General features: G+C 36.3%; 1 protein-coding gene across 1 annotated transcript; it reads right to left on the reverse strand.

Annotated features, from left to right (window-relative positions):
• Positions 1–446: 446 nt before the first annotated feature.
• LOC110466065 (N-terminal kinase-like protein) lies at positions 447–16,799 on the reverse strand. The gene is made up of 20 exons (XM_021522340.1): positions 16,570–16,799; positions 13,838–13,897; positions 13,336–13,416; positions 12,764–12,886; positions 12,097–12,323; positions 11,548–11,638; positions 11,069–11,224; positions 10,415–10,573; positions 9,955–10,062; positions 9,033–9,146; positions 8,259–8,351; positions 7,954–8,016; positions 7,136–7,324; positions 6,823–6,898; positions 5,335–5,457; positions 4,119–4,276; positions 3,629–3,745; positions 2,982–3,203; positions 2,449–2,779; positions 447–1,774 (listed from the first exon to the last, which is right to left on the reverse strand). The coding sequence occupies exons 1-20, from the start codon at positions 16,681–16,683 to the stop codon at positions 1,626–1,628; spliced, it is 2,754 nt and encodes a 917-aa protein (XP_021378015.1). The 5' UTR covers positions 16,684–16,799; the 3' UTR covers positions 447–1,625.
• Between the last annotated feature and the right edge of the window lie 200 nt (positions 16,800–16,999).

A 16,999-nucleotide genomic window follows, 5' to 3' on the forward strand; every position in this document is an offset into this window, starting at 1 on the left:
TGTGGTAAGATTTTATTCATTGCCTTTCATTTCTATACTTTGAGAGAAGTTAGAAAATCTTTTTCTTGCCCTTCTATTTCTGTATGACCATAGAACAATGATGGATTTACATTTATATTTCTCTGTTATGCTGTATAGTTTTACAGGTTAATACAGTTGTACCTTTACTTATTACAAGTCTAGTTTCTTGCAGCCTGGTTGTCATACTCTCTGGTAGGTGATCCTTGTAAATCGATTTCCAATACATTGATTTCCCACACTTGTCTGATTGTGTCTCAGTTTCCTGTTAGCAATATATGTTCAAGATTGGGTCCATCGGGGCAGAAAAAATGAAAGTTTAAAAAATCAGAGGTGTCACTTTGCTAAAACATTGTACATGCTAAAAAAAGCGGTATAACCGAGGAGCGAGGAAAATTCAAGAAAAACCAAACACAACATAATGCTTGTAATTATGTTTAATAGTATCTCCTATTTTAATAACTTGCATTAACAATCCTTTCTCACAAGGACTTATTAACAACCATTGACACCTGACTCGTACAGAACCATCCCTGAAACATAAACACCAGCATGTCTCGGTATAGATATAAATAGAAAAGGTTATTTCATCTATCAATAAAGCATTTACCCCTTCCCAAGCACAAGATCATCAAACAATTTCCTATGCACCCTGTTAGGAAGAATTCATTTAACAAACCGTTTTCTTCAAACCATAATATTCAGACATTTACAACATTTTGATACGCAAAAATACTTGTCTGAAGATGAGTTTTTTTAAAACATAGATCTGCATTTTTCAGAATTATGGAGGTCATCAAAAATTGTGAAAAAATACATGTAGCAACATGTATTTTTATTGAAAATGAATAGCAAATTTAATAAACATCATGATTGATATAATCATTCTCTTTAACTTGTTCTTAAAATTAATGTCCTACATACATTTAACTCTGCTAAACTGTATTGCTAGTTCATTGTAAACATATAGCTACCAGACAAAAAATCTCAGATCTGTGTTGTATCCCTTCAATGTATGACACTGAAAATTAATTTAATGGATTTGTTTATTTCCAAATGATATAGAGAAGCAAAATCTCTTTCTTTGGATCATATTACACTTTCATTCATAAAACAGCAGCTTTCTAGATGTTTTTTTTTTAATTATTTCAAAACCTTTTGTTTTTCAACCAAGTTCTCCAATCTGTGTAAAGAACAAAACTGCTCATTCATATTACTTGTTAAGAGATGTCCAAAGCAATGTTCCAAAATTAACAACTTGTTCTCTTTGCAAATTCCGGTAAAAACAAACACTTCTCTCACAAAGAGTAAGCTGTTTACAGGAACCTTTGTCAACTTTCTGGAACTTCATTTAATTTGCGTCGCGATTAACTTAACTTAACGACCGGATCACCTACAAGAAACGGAAGAATTTTCTCATGACTCAAACTAGGGAAAGATGAAGAGATAAAAGTGTTTCTAACAAGATTGCATTAAATACTTATTATTGTTTTGTTAATTACATTATTTCCATTTACACCACAGGACTGAGTCACTTTGCATAAGCAGAACATGAGCATGTTGAGACGAAACAAGCACAATATCACAGTACATATGGTGAACACAACTTAGTCCATGGCCATCTTCTTGGCCCCGAGCTTTAGAGCGCCGCTTCCTTTCTTGGCTTCTCTTTTATCTTGTAGTTCCTTTTGTCGTTGTAGCCTCTTCTGCTCCCGTTCCTCCTTTTTCTTTCTGGCAATATCACTTTTACTGGACCCTGTATAAAGGATAATTCATTTTAACTCGTTGCTTCAGTCTTTTTAGAATAGCTATTGATGTCAGCTAATTTGTAACCCTGATCTACATGTTGAAAAAAAACCTTTCATCTAATACCACTGACTAAAATTTACAGATGTTGTATGTCATTTCCTTTGTCTAAAATTTACAGATGCTATAGAAAATAAAATGTTAGGGTCTGCAACTGAAACAAAACTATGGTAGATACAGAAAACTTCAGCTGGTTTTTTTTCAGACTTAAAACCCAAAGACATCTGTCCAACTATGTATTAAGTGTTTAATCCAGCCAATGTACTATTATTATCATTATACAAATATCAGCAACAATCTTAATCATTCTGCTTTCAAGAATTTTACTGATCAAGAAAAACCAAGTGAGCTTTATGAGCCAAATGCATGATTACTTTTTAAATCTTATTACTCTTGGGCTTAAATCCTGTATTTCTTTTTATCTGAATTTTACACCAGCCTGTTCCTACATTAATTGGAAAAATATAACATTTCTTTCATTGCAATTGTGAAGATATCGTATCATTTTCTCTTCATTTTGGGAAAATAAAGCACTTTATGCTATTATAAGGAAAGCATCCTGTTCTTGGTTTGATCTTACTTTACCTATTGTAGTGTATATCTGACCCCAATCTTGTAACCTACCTGTATCCCATGAGCTGTCATCCCAGCCTCCTCCACTGTCTCCCCAGCCTGTCTCTTGCGTGTCTGTGCCTGTTGACCCCCTGGAGTCCTCGGGTGGTCGGCTTGTTGCCCTTGTGGTGGTGGTGGTACCACTTGTGGACCCGACAGTACCCCAATCTTCACCATCATCCCATCCTGAGTCCTCGCCCAACCCAGACTGTGGAGGGGGGGACTTGGACTTAGATTTAGGTCTTGAGTCACTGTGTGTAGGTTTTTCTCTTGTGTCCCTTGATTGTGTAGTTTTTGCATTTGAAGGTTTGGTTGATTGCTGCACAGGTCGCTGAGTTTTCTTCTGCAAAAGGTAGAAATAATTTGCACCAGTACATTTTTTTTTTGAAAATTCACTATCAACATTTACTCATTATTATCTTGATGTCATTATCAAATGCCTGTACCTGTAGCAGATAAACCTACTGGGGGGAAATCTATCAAACTGAAACCTCAGTATCAAGTTCTAATGGTCTATCAAACTCTTCAACTATGATCAAACCTACCTTAGGTAAACCCATAGCTGAAGAAAAGAAGTCAGTCCCAACTGGTTCTTCAGTTCCGCCCCAGTTGTAGGCACTAGCAGGCTGAAGACTGCTGTCCTCGATTGATAAAAAGTCCTCCTTTTCCTCCTCCTCCTGGCCCCATCCTCCACTCCAGTCATCAGATGGAGACTTCGTCTTCTTCTCCAGCCTCATTCCACCCCCACTGCTCACTGACTGGCTAGACTGAGGACAGTAACCGGACCATGTACACATACATGCAAAATTACTGTGCTCATTAATATAACAAGACCCACTTTACCCTTTCACCACTGTAGACAATAATGGATTCATCCATATCAATGCATGATAGAGTCTACTGAAGTTACATAGGGGTGAAATGGTTTGATTGTTTCTGGCTGTAACTTGTTAGTACACATTTACTGCTATACATTTATTATGTAAGGCGGTTTTCAATTTAAATCGGAATGCTGTATGATACAAATGTAAAACATAATCACTGTTAGAAATGTTAGTTGTTATATTGTAACATCTTACATATGTAAATGATAACTGAGCTTATAAACTATTTATGAAATCTTAATGTAAAACTAGCTTCTCCCTAAATTTCGTTGAAATTCATGTTTTATCTATGAAAGAAAGTGACTCACAGGTTGTGGTTGTCCAGTGTCTTCCAAACTTCCCCAGTTATCATCGTTGTCATTGTCATCCCAGCCATCCCCAGGGCTCTGTACAGTCTTTGATGTGGGCGACGAAACAGGTCTTTCCTAGGTAAAGATGCAAATGACAAGTGTCTCTTAGATTTATATGAGCAGATTCAGACTGTTGATCAATTAGTCATATGGTATGTTGAAACACACAGTGTTTTCTGTAAAACAAAATATTGCTTGCTCTTGCTGTGTAGAAAGTTTTATTTTATGTCACTTTGCATTTAGCATGTCTGCAAGTGTTTATTTCAAACCCTCAGTGATGTGGAATGATTTCTTTAGGATGGGAGTCTGCCCTTAATATAAGAATGATACTTTTTTTCTCCATAAGACAAAAGTTTGGTAACAATGATCAACTTCACATACAGGTAGTTCTACTGTGGAGAGTTACTCTGCTATGATATATTCGTAACAATTCTGTATAAGAAAATACCTGCATATTTCCCCAGTCCTCTTCATCCCAGCCCTCCTCTTCTTCCTCCTCCTGAGAAGGTTCTGGTGTAGGCTCCTGGCTCGGGCTTGACTGTTTTGTCTGTTGAGGCTGCGAGTCAGTTGGTTTTGGGGTAGAGCCAGACATAGTTGGTTTTGGAGCTACAAAGAATTGGAAATACAGAATTGTGTAATGTTATCAAATTCCTATTTCCACATTACAAATGATATCTTCAAAATTGATCAACTTTGAAAATGATTTTTTTTCTCTTATCAATGAATAGTAAGATGTATTGTAAAGCAAATGCTTTTACCTGTGAAATCTTATCATTGGTACCTACTGCCTATATTTAAAAGCTAATGTGTGGACATCCGTCACTGCAGTACCTACCCCCTGTACTAGACTTGACCTGTCACTGCAGTACCTACCCCCTGTACTAGACTTGGCCTGTCACTGCAGTACCTACCCCTTGTACTAGACTTGACCTGTTACTGCAGTACCTACCCCCTGAACCAGACTTTGCCTGTCACTGCAGTACCTACCTCCTGTACTAGACTTGACCTGTCACTGCAGTACCTACCCCATGTACCAGACTTGACCTGTCACTGCAGTACCTACCCCCTGTACCAGACTTGGCCTGTCACCGCTGTACCTACCCCCTGTACTAGACTTGACCTGTTACTGCAGTACCTACCCCTGTACCAGACTTGACCAGTCACTGCAGTACCTACCCCCTGTACCAGACTTGGCCTGTCACTGCTATACCTACCCCCTGTACCCGACTTGGCCTGTCACTGCAGTACCTACCCCCTGTACTAGACTTGACCTGTTACTGCAGTACCTACCCCATGTACCAGAATTGACCTCTCACTGCAGTACCTACACCCTGTACCAGACTTGGCCTAGCTGTAAATTTAAGAGGAGGTCATGCCCACATTGCAGTACTTACCCTTGTACCAGCCTTGGCCTGTCACTGCAGTACCTACCCCCTGTACTAGACTTGACCTGTTACTGCAGTACCTACTCACCCCACTGTACCAGACTTTGCCTGTCACTGCAGTACCTACCTCCTGTACCAGACTTGACCTTTCACTGCAGTACCTACACCCTGTACCAGATTTGACCTTTCACTGCAGTACCTACCCCCTGTACCAGACTTGGCCTGTCACTGCAGTACCTACCCCCTGTACCAGACTTGGCCTGTCACTGCTGTACCTACCTCCTGTACCAGACTTGGCCTTGCTGTATATTTTGGAAGTTAATGAGGTCATTCCTGTCACTGCCCATCCGGTCCAGCTGCCGGCTGATCCCATGGCAGAGCCTCCAACCATCACGTCCTTCTCTGTATCACAAAAATGTTGGCAATATGAACAATTAAACCAAAGATTTGTCTCAAATTTCAGGTTCTCCACAATATTTGGGAAGAGTTTGACAGGCAATTACTTCCTAATTTGTAGAGTCACTCCAAACTTATTGATGCAAATTAAAATATGACACAAGTCAGTTCAAATGTTATTTTTTTGAATTCTTATTTTGATCTTGATGTTTATTAAAATATTAAAATTCTACACTCAATTACACTTTGTAACTTCTGTTTGTTTATGTATTTTTTATTGTATTATTGTTTCATGGTGACTGTTTTTTTCTGTATATGTTGTGATATGTAAACTTACATTTTCCTTGATAAAGGGGCAAATCGCCTTGAAAATTTGACAAATTTCTATATCTGCACTGTCATTATTACTTCTTTGCCCATATATCGAGACTAGCTAGATGTAGATAAAATATGTAAACTTCAGGACCATTGCCAACACAAACATGTCCACACCGTGATTGGTTAAGACAGTTACAATGTCCACACCATGACTGGTTAAGACAGTTACAACACAAAAATGTCCACACCATGATTGGTTAAGACAGTTACAATGTCCACACCATGATTGGTTAAGACAGTTATAATGTCCACAGCATGATTGGTTAAGACAGTTACAATGTCGACACCATGTCTGGTTAAGACAGTTATAATGTCCACAACATGATTGGTTAAGACAGTTATAATGTCCACCCCATGATTGGTTAAGACAGTTACACTGTCCACACCATGATTGGTTAAGACAGTTACAATGCAAATATTTCCCTATGGGTGAATATTGACTTCAATCTACTACAGTGACACCTGTCTCATCTGACACCTTGTGGGTTCCAACTAACTGTTGGAATTAGACAAGGCATTGAAATAGAGTTTTATTTGAATACAACTGTGTGTTTGATATGACAGATGTTTGGAAAAGTTGTTGAATTGGACAGGTGTCATTGTGTACATATTTCCACGAAGAGACCAAATTTTCTTCAGATTTATTCAGAGTGGAGGAGGGAGCATCAGTAGTGTATTATAGACAAGTTTATTTTGAAATGGGGGCGGGGGCCTTCACTTTCTCCTTTAGCTGCGGGGACCGTAGCTTCTATGTCTGATTTTTTTTTATTGGTATCGGACCAGACATCTATGGTCCGATAACAATAAAAATAAAGAAAATAAAAAAATCAGACATAGAAGCTACGGTTCCCGCAGCTATGTCTCCCCCTGCCTTGTAAAAACACTGTGAAGGATGAATCTAATACTGGGTTCACTTTAAGAACACCACCGGAAAATACGTTTGGTCTTGGTGATCATATTGACCATAGATAGGCGACCCTTTAATATTATTACCCATTTCAATTGCAAGCTCTGGGTCTTCCGAGACTTTTTCAAGCTTGACAATAAATCCCTTGATTGCTTTAAATGCCTGAAATTAAACAATGACAGAACTTATATTGTTGTATAATTTGATACAAAATTCCTCTATTAAATATGCAGTTGGTGTTACCTAGTTACGAAATTATCACTACAAATAGAAATTTATTAACAAATTTTTCATTAAGATAAACATTAATTTTTTTAGCATACTTTTCAAAAGTCTGTGATCAATTTACTGAATAAATCTTAAATGAAAATGAATATATATCAATATATCAAGACTCACCTGGTCACGAACACTTTTCTCCGGATCCATGGTCATAGCACATAAGGGAGGTAGTATTCTGTTGGCTACCTCCTTCAGTTGGTAGTAGTTCTGGGTAGCTGCCAAGGCGAGAATTCCAGCCTGCCGTGCTGGTGGGAATGGGTCCTTCAGAGCTCGTAGGAATGCAGATATAATAATCTTCTGTCTCACCTACAAGTACACCACAATCATTTCATACTAATACACAATCTTCCAGCACCACATTGTCCACTAACAAGACCTGTGTATTATCTTGGCAAATTCTGATTGACACTCATGGATGGACAACTGTTCATAATTTATCTAAATGTGATAAGTTAAGCTCATCTTACAAAACCTCCATTAGCCGAGTCTTTCAGTTCAGGAAAGTTATAAGATATTGTCGTGAAATTCATTGTCAAGAGGTTTAAAACATTCTGTGCAGATTTAATTTCACTACATTCACAGTAAAAAGAATATACACAAAACCCTCTATACTTGTTGCCAATCTGAGAGACAAACACAATTGACTGCTATATGTGATGTGAGAATTTTTATTCCCACAATACGTTTCAGAATGTTTGCAAAACCACAGAATTAACCTGCTATAGGCTATAAAGTATCCCGGATGAATAGAATTTTTACCATCTTTTGCAGAAAGCACTGGATTATAAAATATCTGAGCACATTACCATCATTTGAGAAATTCCTAAGATTCTGTTTAAACTATGATGAAAATTAATTTCCCCCGAAATACCATGTTCTACAGAATCGATTTGCCCACGTATCATGTTCTATAGAATTGCCGGTGATTTCCGTACCTGAGGATTAAGACAGCCAGCGATTTTCCCCAGACATACAGTGGTGTTGGTCCGAATGCCTCCCTGTAACAGTCCATATATAATGTAAATATTTAAGTATAGTCTATATCAGATGCAACTTGGTACAATTCATATTCATCTACTGAGAACATAGAAAGTAATATATTATAACTCTTTATTTTTTCTGTCTTATTTATGACCAAGGACAGTTTGGTCAAGTGGTAAAATGAGCAAATTACAAACAACTTTCCAGCTATCAGTGCTCACCTCATACATCAAATGGAATGTTTTAAAATTAGTATTACCTGTTCATCTTTAGCTTGAAGACGAGCAAAGTGTTTCATCAGTTCTTCGTTCATGTTTTTGTAATTCAATTTTGGCGCCATATGTAACATTGCCTGAAAAACATGCAATGTATAATAAATACCTAGGCCAAGGATTATAGCTTTTCCCAGTCTGGCAGTAGAGGAAGTGTGTCAGACATTTTACATACAGATGTAGGGATGAAAGAGCCATCCTGATTCTGTTATCTGTGTCGATAAATTCACATTTGATGGTCTCTAAAACACAGCATCATACCTCATTAAAACCTGGTATTGGAGAGTAATCTTCTATGCTACATGAGCTGCTGCAGCATAAAAGGCATTACTGATATTCCATGCACATTATTTTTGTATGAAAAGAAACTGCAACCATTCATATGGAACAATTCCAGCTTTGGTGCATATAATTCTTAATTTTGTCAATTTGATGGTGTCATAGAAAACTGCATTCTAAAAGTAACAACCATGGATAATTTCCAAAAAGTCCATTTTTTTTACCAAGTTCTTGTTAAATTACACTGACTTTTTCACATCGCTTGTGCCCTTATGAGCCAATCACAGTACTGATGCTAAAACACCATAAGGAATCACATCATTATAAAGCATACTTATATCTATAAATGTAATATTTATGATTTTCAAATATCAAAATCATTTTCCAATTATTTAGATACACCTGTAGATATTTAAATATATAGGTATCAAATACACTTACGTTTTAGGATATTATCAGTTGACCCAAGCTTGTATGCTTACCTTGATGGTACTCTCCCTCACGGCTGGTACCGTGTCCATGAAACCCGTGGAGATCTGGGGAAATATCTGGTCGTTGATAACATTCGGCTGGAGGAAGTCAATGAAAGAATCGACCTGGAAAAGGAAAATGTAACTAAAAATGTATCTCAAATATAGTTGGCATAATTTATACATATCTTAAAAACGAAATATAGAATTGGGTTATGATAATGAAATAAGCTTTAATTCATTGAATCAATTCACCTTGATAGTGTTGGTAATATGCTCTCAGACACAGAATGACCCATTTAAGATGTTCTTATATTGGACTAACATAGAGTTATTAATTGTATAAACTCATTTTTGTTTTTAAATCCTACTAGCATGGACTAGACTCATTACTATTATTAAGTCTGACTAACAGAATAACTCTATCCTTGTGTAGTCTATTCAATCTGTTGTTAAGTCTAACCAACAGAATAACTCTATCCTTGTGTAGTCTATTCGATCTGCTGTTAAGTCTGACTAACAGAATAACTCTATCCTTGTGTAGCCTATTCAATCTGTTGTTAAGTCTGACTAACAGGTAAATGTTATTCTGTTAGTCAGACGTAACAACAGATTGAATAGACCAAACAAGGTAGAGTTATTCTGTTAGGCAGACTTAACAACAGATTGAATAGCCTCCCCAAGGATAGAGTTATTCTGTTAGTTAGACTTAAAAACAGATTGAATAGACTACGCAAGGATAGAGTTATTCTGTTAGTTAGACTTAAAAACAGATTGAATAGACTACGCAAGGATAGAGTTATTCTGTTGTTAAGTCTGACTAAAAAAAAAAAAATATTTTTTTTTTTTTAGTCAGACTTAACAACAGAATAACTCTATCCTTGCGTAGTCTATTCAATCTGTTGTTAAGTCTGACTAACAGAATAACATTTACCTGTTGTAGAAGTCTGACTCGGGTCGCTCTATCTGAAGATGAGAAGAGTTTCACTACACATGGCACTATCTTTTTCTGATATTCGTCAACATCTAACTTTTTCCCAAGCTGTAAATAAAATCATTTAATACTGTACATTAGAAGAAGATACATCTCCTATAGACTAAGGCATAAAATAGAGGATTTTAAAAGGGGTCTGTTGAATAATTACATATTTTTCAAAAGTATGGAACTATTTACCATTAATGTGTTTTAATGAATGTGCCTTCCTTGTTATTGTGGCACTGAGCAATGTAGCATAAGTTAAGAATTCAGCGGTTTAAATCCAAGTAAACCATCATGAAAGTTAAGCTCCGTGAAATAAAGTGTTTCATGGTAAGTAGCTAAAAGGAGGACTTATAATATACTGAGAAATTATAATAATGACCTTCTAATCAAGTAACCATAAATAACTGCTTACCTTGAAAAGGGGAGCTAACACAGCAGACCCAGCATTACCGTACTCGAACGCATATAGCAGCTGGGGAAGAATCTTTTGTTTACAAAATACTTCAGGGAACAGGTCAAGTGATGCTGTCAATCCACTGAAAAATGTTGTCTTTTCTGACTGCTCTTTAATCTGTGGACCAGACAAATAAGAACAAAAAATTGACTACTGAAGGGTAGCTGAACAATAAGAAATTATTGTCAAAGTCTCATTGTATATTGTTTTTCTTTCTTTTCACTATTCAAGTCCAACTTCCTATCTTTTATCATTAATTAAAACCATTTCTACTGACCTGGGGTTAATAGGTTACCACAACACATTTGTTATTGGTGTAATTGTTTAGAAAGCATCTCATCATGCAAACGAAATACAGTGATGATATACGTGTATGCTAGTTTATGAAGAACTGTATTTTCATTTAGAGGTATCTAGTCACACAGGTCTTTAAAAGACACTTTTCACTGAAGCAATATCAATTGATTTCTATAAAATTGTAATTTTTCTCTCTGTAAATAATGGGTAAATGTGATATTGTATATCAAACAATCAAAATGTTGAATTTTAAGTGCTTAACAACAGAAATGCAATACCAAACTTATGAGTTAAGTGATTAAATATACATCTTACCTGTATTTCTCCCAGAAACATCATTGTATCAACAAATGAGTTATTGAGGAAACCGTTGGGCCTGCGACTGTCTTCTATGAATTTCGCTGGGTTCGGCCGTGACTTCGGGTTGGCTCCTACTAACTCACAGTAATTTGGCACTAGGGACTTGGGGATCTAAAAACATATTAAGCACAGCTTGAATAACGGAACATCAACTAAGTTCAAATCTATCCTAAGATATCCATATTTCAAAAACTTCTTGTTGGAAAATTAATTAATATGATAAAAAACACCTTCTAAACAAGATAGTAAAATGCATTTTTTGTTAATCCTGTGAAGCGCTACCTAGTCTTTATGAATGAGAATAGCTCATGAAAGGTAAGGTAAAATACAATTCTTGTCCCAGTTTTTGTTTCAAAATTTAATATTCAATACTGATAACTGTGCTACAGGACTGTCCAAACCCCATTTGATACATTTAATATCCATATGTTTACCTTTCCTAAGGATTTTAAAGATGTGTTCTTTGGTAGTGGACCACTGAAGACCTCCCAGATAAGACATCCTAGACCCCACATATCAGATGACCTGAAAACGACATCAAATGTAAATATCAAATGTCATAAAAGTCTACTCTCTAATTTTTTTCGGCTTTTGAAAACTGATAAAAAATAATTGTGTCACTGAAGAGCCATGAATATTCTCAATCTCAACAATATATATATATGTAAATTCATACAACATTTCTGCTCCTTCAAATTCCATCTTTGTCTTTAGAATAAACAAAGAACTTTCTTTAGTTCTTGCTATGAAGCATCTATAAGGAAAGTCAGGAAATACAATTGTCTTCTGCTAGAAGTAATTCTTTATTTTAACTTTGATGTCAAATTTATAGATTTATTTCCTGTATCCAATTAGTAAAACAGATATTTAAATCTGATTAGCAGTTGAGCTGACACAGGAAAGTCGGAATGTGATGATTAGAAATAGTTAAGAAATGACTGCATATCTTTTATAAATGACATTAGGTGATATAAAAGATTTACCATTTTTCTCCACGTATTCCCCTACGTAGATCCGACTTCTCTGGAGGGTCATACTTTTCCAGTATTGGTAATATTTTGACTGGTGGTATAGAGTCCTGCCCCTGAGCAGGGTACATGTAGTCAACACCCGCCAACTTCCACTCCCCCGCGGGGTCCACAAACACGGACGCCATACACACATTGTTGTGTATCAAGTTACAATCGTTTACCAGGAATGATAATCCTTTCTGTGTTGGAAAATTAAAGAGTTGATATTAATTATTTCTTCCTTAGACTGGTTAACTCTGAGTAAAGCTAAACAATTAATACACATTCAATGTCTTTGCATTTGTCACTTCACACTTTCATCTTTCTACCCCACCAAGATCATTCAAATTCTAGACCAAATTGTTTTTGCCAATTTGTTCCATTGATTCAATGAACATTAGCCGCAGAAAATGTTTTCAAGACTATCTTATGTAAAAGTATACAGGAACAGAATTTCGACCGCCTTTCAAAATTTTAGCAGTGATCATGATTTCAATGTACTTTCATAAAATAATGTAATTATTAATCAAGGCAAAAAGGCATATCCACATTTGTCTAAAGTTGTTAAATACATTTTTTTTACAAATAATACATACTACATGTACTACATAAAATGTGAGGACAAAATTATCAAGCTTACCACAATTTGATGGATTCCCCATGAGATTGCCAGAGTGTTCTGGTCACCTCGATTTTCATTGTCCTTCAGGTAGGTTTCCAGCGGAACAACAGGTTCAGTTGCAAAATAAATAACCTTCTCGGTCTGAAATTTATCAGGGAAGATTTCAAACATTATCAATGCAGATATTGTATACCCAATATAAACAGTGTGATTAATTACAACATTTTCTAAAACTTGTAATCAGAAATCATTTCAAATAACTCATAACTCTTCCCCCACCCCCCACCCCACCCCACCCCGCATAGATGTGAAAGTATTACTTGTTTATATATACATGTATTTATGTATCTGCATTCTGTATCATATATTACAATACACACCCTGTTTTCAAAAGGTGATCATTATACATGTATCATTATGGTATATACATGTGTAACAGGAAAGGAAAATTGCACGGCCAGACCGGGGTTTGAACCTGTGACCCTCCGAACCTTAGAAGGACCCTCTACAAATTGAGCTATCTGGTCGCCGACGATCAACCCAGTACAGTTCTGCTACACATATATATATCATGAAAACATAACACTTACCTCAATGCCATCAAGAAATGTGAGTATGTTTGGGTGGCGTAGAGTTTTTATTCTCTTCAAAGCTCCTTTTGCAAGTTGTACCTAAAAAGTTGAATAAACGACAAATAAGCCCAACAATTAAATATACAAACCATAAGGAAAATTTCAAAAATGTAGACATTTTCTTCAGGATGTAAGTATATATTGTATGCAGTTCATATTGCACATCCAGTAAAATGTTTATGTGTGACGTTTTACTGTAAAGACAAGTATGATATGTACTCGGCCAACTACATTTTGCAAATCGGTTAAGTTATGTACATTATAATTTTTTAAATTGTAAAGTTTGTACGAGTTGGCTATATAATCACCACTTCGTTTGATACCAGGTTATAATTTTTTTTCAAAGTTTCACAACTACATATGGTAGTCAGCGAAATGGTTTGTAAATGTGCATAGAACATCCAAAAAAAATGTTTTGTTTTGTCATTCAGTACTTGTGTCATGTATCATCATACAATACCTGAGATTCACTACTGCCTTTCACATCAAAACAAAAAACGGAGACTGGTTCATTCGTACCCTGAAAAACAAAAGAATTTAAGTTATATATTAACAAAGGAAATCAATTCATCTATACTTTATAACAAGCTATGACTTTTTGTCAATGTGCAATATTATATCTAAAAATATACAAATTGCATCATTTTTTCTGGCCTGTACATTTTTTATCTTTATTTTCAGATTAATCTGTGTAATTAGTAAATCAACACTTTTCAACAGTAAAATTTCACATGATGGTTGCATATTTTTCTATATACATATGGCAACAAAATAAAGTTATTGACCCTTATCATCAATGCCTCACAGCTCTAGACAAAAAAGTTATTGCAAAATATTGGAACATGGTCCCCTTGCTAGCTCTAGACAAAATTTTGACACTCTGTCATCCTAAAAGATACTCACATGCAAAATTTGGAAAAAGCAGATATTAAGAGTTTACAAGATATGCCCCCAAATAGAGTTAAAGGATTTTGACTATTTCCTTATTTTATGCTCACATGATGCAATGCTATATATACATGTGTAGTCAATGAGACCATGTTTCTCTCAGATGACAGACAGATCAGGTACTGTAACAGTAAACCGGCTTGACTACTCATCTGTATCAGCCAGGTGAATTTTCATACGTTATTTGTTTTTATATATTTTTCATATTCTAAGCAGAATTGCAAAGTTAACCTGCTTAACTGAATAACAGTATGGACATCAAAGGTGAAAACATCCATCAAAGAATAAAGACATCATTGTTGTTCTGTTGTTCTGGTTCTTTTACCAAAATAGAAATCAAAGTGAGTTTGTCATTTCACATATTTACTAGTACAGTACTTAATGTGAAAGAAATAGAATCGATCATTGCAATATGAGAAAGATCTGTTTAGTTCTTCTTTTAATCCATTTTGTTTTTATGATCAGTCTCAAAATATAACATACACAACGAGGGATCAAGGGGAACCTACATTTAAAATTTGAGAAAGATCCCTCCCGTACTTCCCGAGAAATAGCGATAACAAACTTTCACTATCAAAATCCAAGATGGCTGCCTGTCGGCCATGTTGTTTATCCGATCAGTCTCTAAAATTGCCCTGCACAGCTAGGACCAAGGGGAACCTACATATAAAATTTGAGAAAGATCCCTCTGATACTTCCCGAGAAATAGCGATAACAAACTTTCAATATCAAAATCAAAGATGGCTGCCTGTCGGCCATGTTGTTTATCCGATCAGTCTCAAAAGTTGCCCTGCACAGCTAAGGACCTGGGGAACCTGCATATAAAATTTGAGAAAGATCCCTCTGGTACTTCTTGAGAATAGCGATAACAAGAATTGTTTACGGACGGACGACGGACCACGGACGCAGGGTGATTTGAATAGCCCACCATCAGATGATGGTGGGCTAAAAAGGAACAGGTTTGTTCATTGTTTACAATGTTTCATTGTGCCTTCCTGGATGGCATTTTCTTGTGTCCTGTTAGGTAATTTTTAGGCCTAGAGTCAGTGATTTTTAAGGCTATTGTATTACAAGGGCTATTACAGTAAAAATTTACCCAATTTATCTGTCCCGACAAGTGGAATCGGACCGGCACCCGCGGGTTCTGATAACATCTGTGGTGGATTTTTGCATTTAAAAAGATCAGACAGGCTTTTGGAGCCCTTACTGTCCGATAGCCGTATTTTTTTGGCGTAGTATTTGTCATTGTGAGACAACACCATATTTCTCAGTGATTCGTGATCAGCTAAGCGTTTGCAGACGACTTGCATTCTATATGCAAAAACAACGACCGGGTCAAAATGCCTGGAATTATTTTGATGAAATCTTATTGTGAATGGGATCAGTACCCGACCATTTTTATGTACCTAGGTAGGCTGAAAAATCTCTGCAGAGTCTGCATTCCGAGGTTTTTGGAATTTCAGTTGGTTAAACTGTTTTGACCAGAGTCAATTAGGTGGTACCAAGGTCAGAATCAGCCCTGGTAGAGGTTTTGACTGAGGAACTGGCAATAGGATTCACAGACTGCCGCCCCCCGAGCTCACAGACCCTTTCCTGGTGCAAAATATTTGGAAAGTCTACAGTGTGATTATTGATATTCAACCACGACACGAAAACTGCCACAGACGGTGTCTGTGGCCCTCCCTGTAGCGACAGGGACATATACAACCTGGGTTGGTGTGGTTGCCTTTTAGCTTTGTTCAAGAGGAAGCTCTCTTTAACTCAATCGGTAGAATGGCAGACTAGGAAGCTTTATGGGTCACAGGTTCAATCTTCAGTGGAAGCGCACTACCCTCTTTCCTGTTACAATCTAAGCTGCATCCAATGTTACTGTTGACAAATAGTACTGCAGTAGCACAGCATTTCAGACAGTTTACATGCCCATTTACCTGTGGATTGACCTTTAACTCTTACCTGGTAATGAGAAGACCAAAGGACATTTATGACCGACCCGCCAACTAACACAGGAAGTGTTGTGGACCGGCATGTAAATGATGTTTCTTATTTCATATTTTTAGAAAAACACAGGATAAATAATGATGTTGAAAGGATGTTAGTCCATTGCATATGACTTTACCTGTATTTTACCAATGTTTTTACCTGCAGCTTCATATCTGTATCGGAAACTGTAAATGTTAACAAGATACAAGTAATCATATATGTATCATATTGTACAATATAAGGATTCGATACAATTTCCCTAACCTTTTTCTTTCCGTGGTGGACAGTCCAAATCGACTTTTCTTCTAAACCTGGGACAACTTCGAGGATTTCATAGTGGAAATCCTTTGCAGGATCTCTTGAAAAGAATGACCACATTCCGTGACCTTATCTTTATATTTGTTTGTCAATCCATTTCATCTTCAACTTAGTTTTTTCAGTCGCAGCATCCCATGTTTCGTGGTTTGTGTGGCGTGTCAAATTTGCGGATATGGTTTGCTGACATGCGCGCAGGATAATTTATGTCGTAAAAATAAAAATCTAATTTACTTTTCATAAAAACGATACTACTCTCATAAATTACCAAACATTATTTTTCAATGTAATAATGACCAATAAAATGAAACAGCTAGCTTCATCCAAAATCTTTTAATATATTTTTTAACGACATTGATTTGTTTATAATCTGTCTCAC

Source organism: Mizuhopecten yessoensis, unplaced genomic scaffold (genome assembly GCF_002113885.1).
Source record: "Mizuhopecten yessoensis strain PY_sf001 unplaced genomic scaffold, ASM211388v2 scaffold11115, whole genome shotgun sequence".
Classification (NCBI taxonomy): Eukaryota; Metazoa; Mollusca; class Bivalvia; order Pectinida; family Pectinidae; genus Mizuhopecten; species Mizuhopecten yessoensis.

Bases quoted from the DNA above. Each gene is read 5' to 3' on its own strand.
- LOC110466065 (XM_021522340.1), bottom strand. From the start codon at position 16,683: ATGTGGTCATTCTTTTCAAGAGATCCTGCAAAGGATTTCCACTATGAA. The intron at 11,639-12,096 runs GTAAATCTTTTA...TGTCGTTTTCAG, and splicing joins GGAATACGTGGAGAAAAATG to GTCATCTGATATGTGGGGTC. The intron at 6,899-7,135 runs GTGAGTCTTGAT...GTTTAATTTCAG, and splicing joins AGAAAAGTGTTCGTGACCAG to GCATTTAAAGCAATCAAGGG.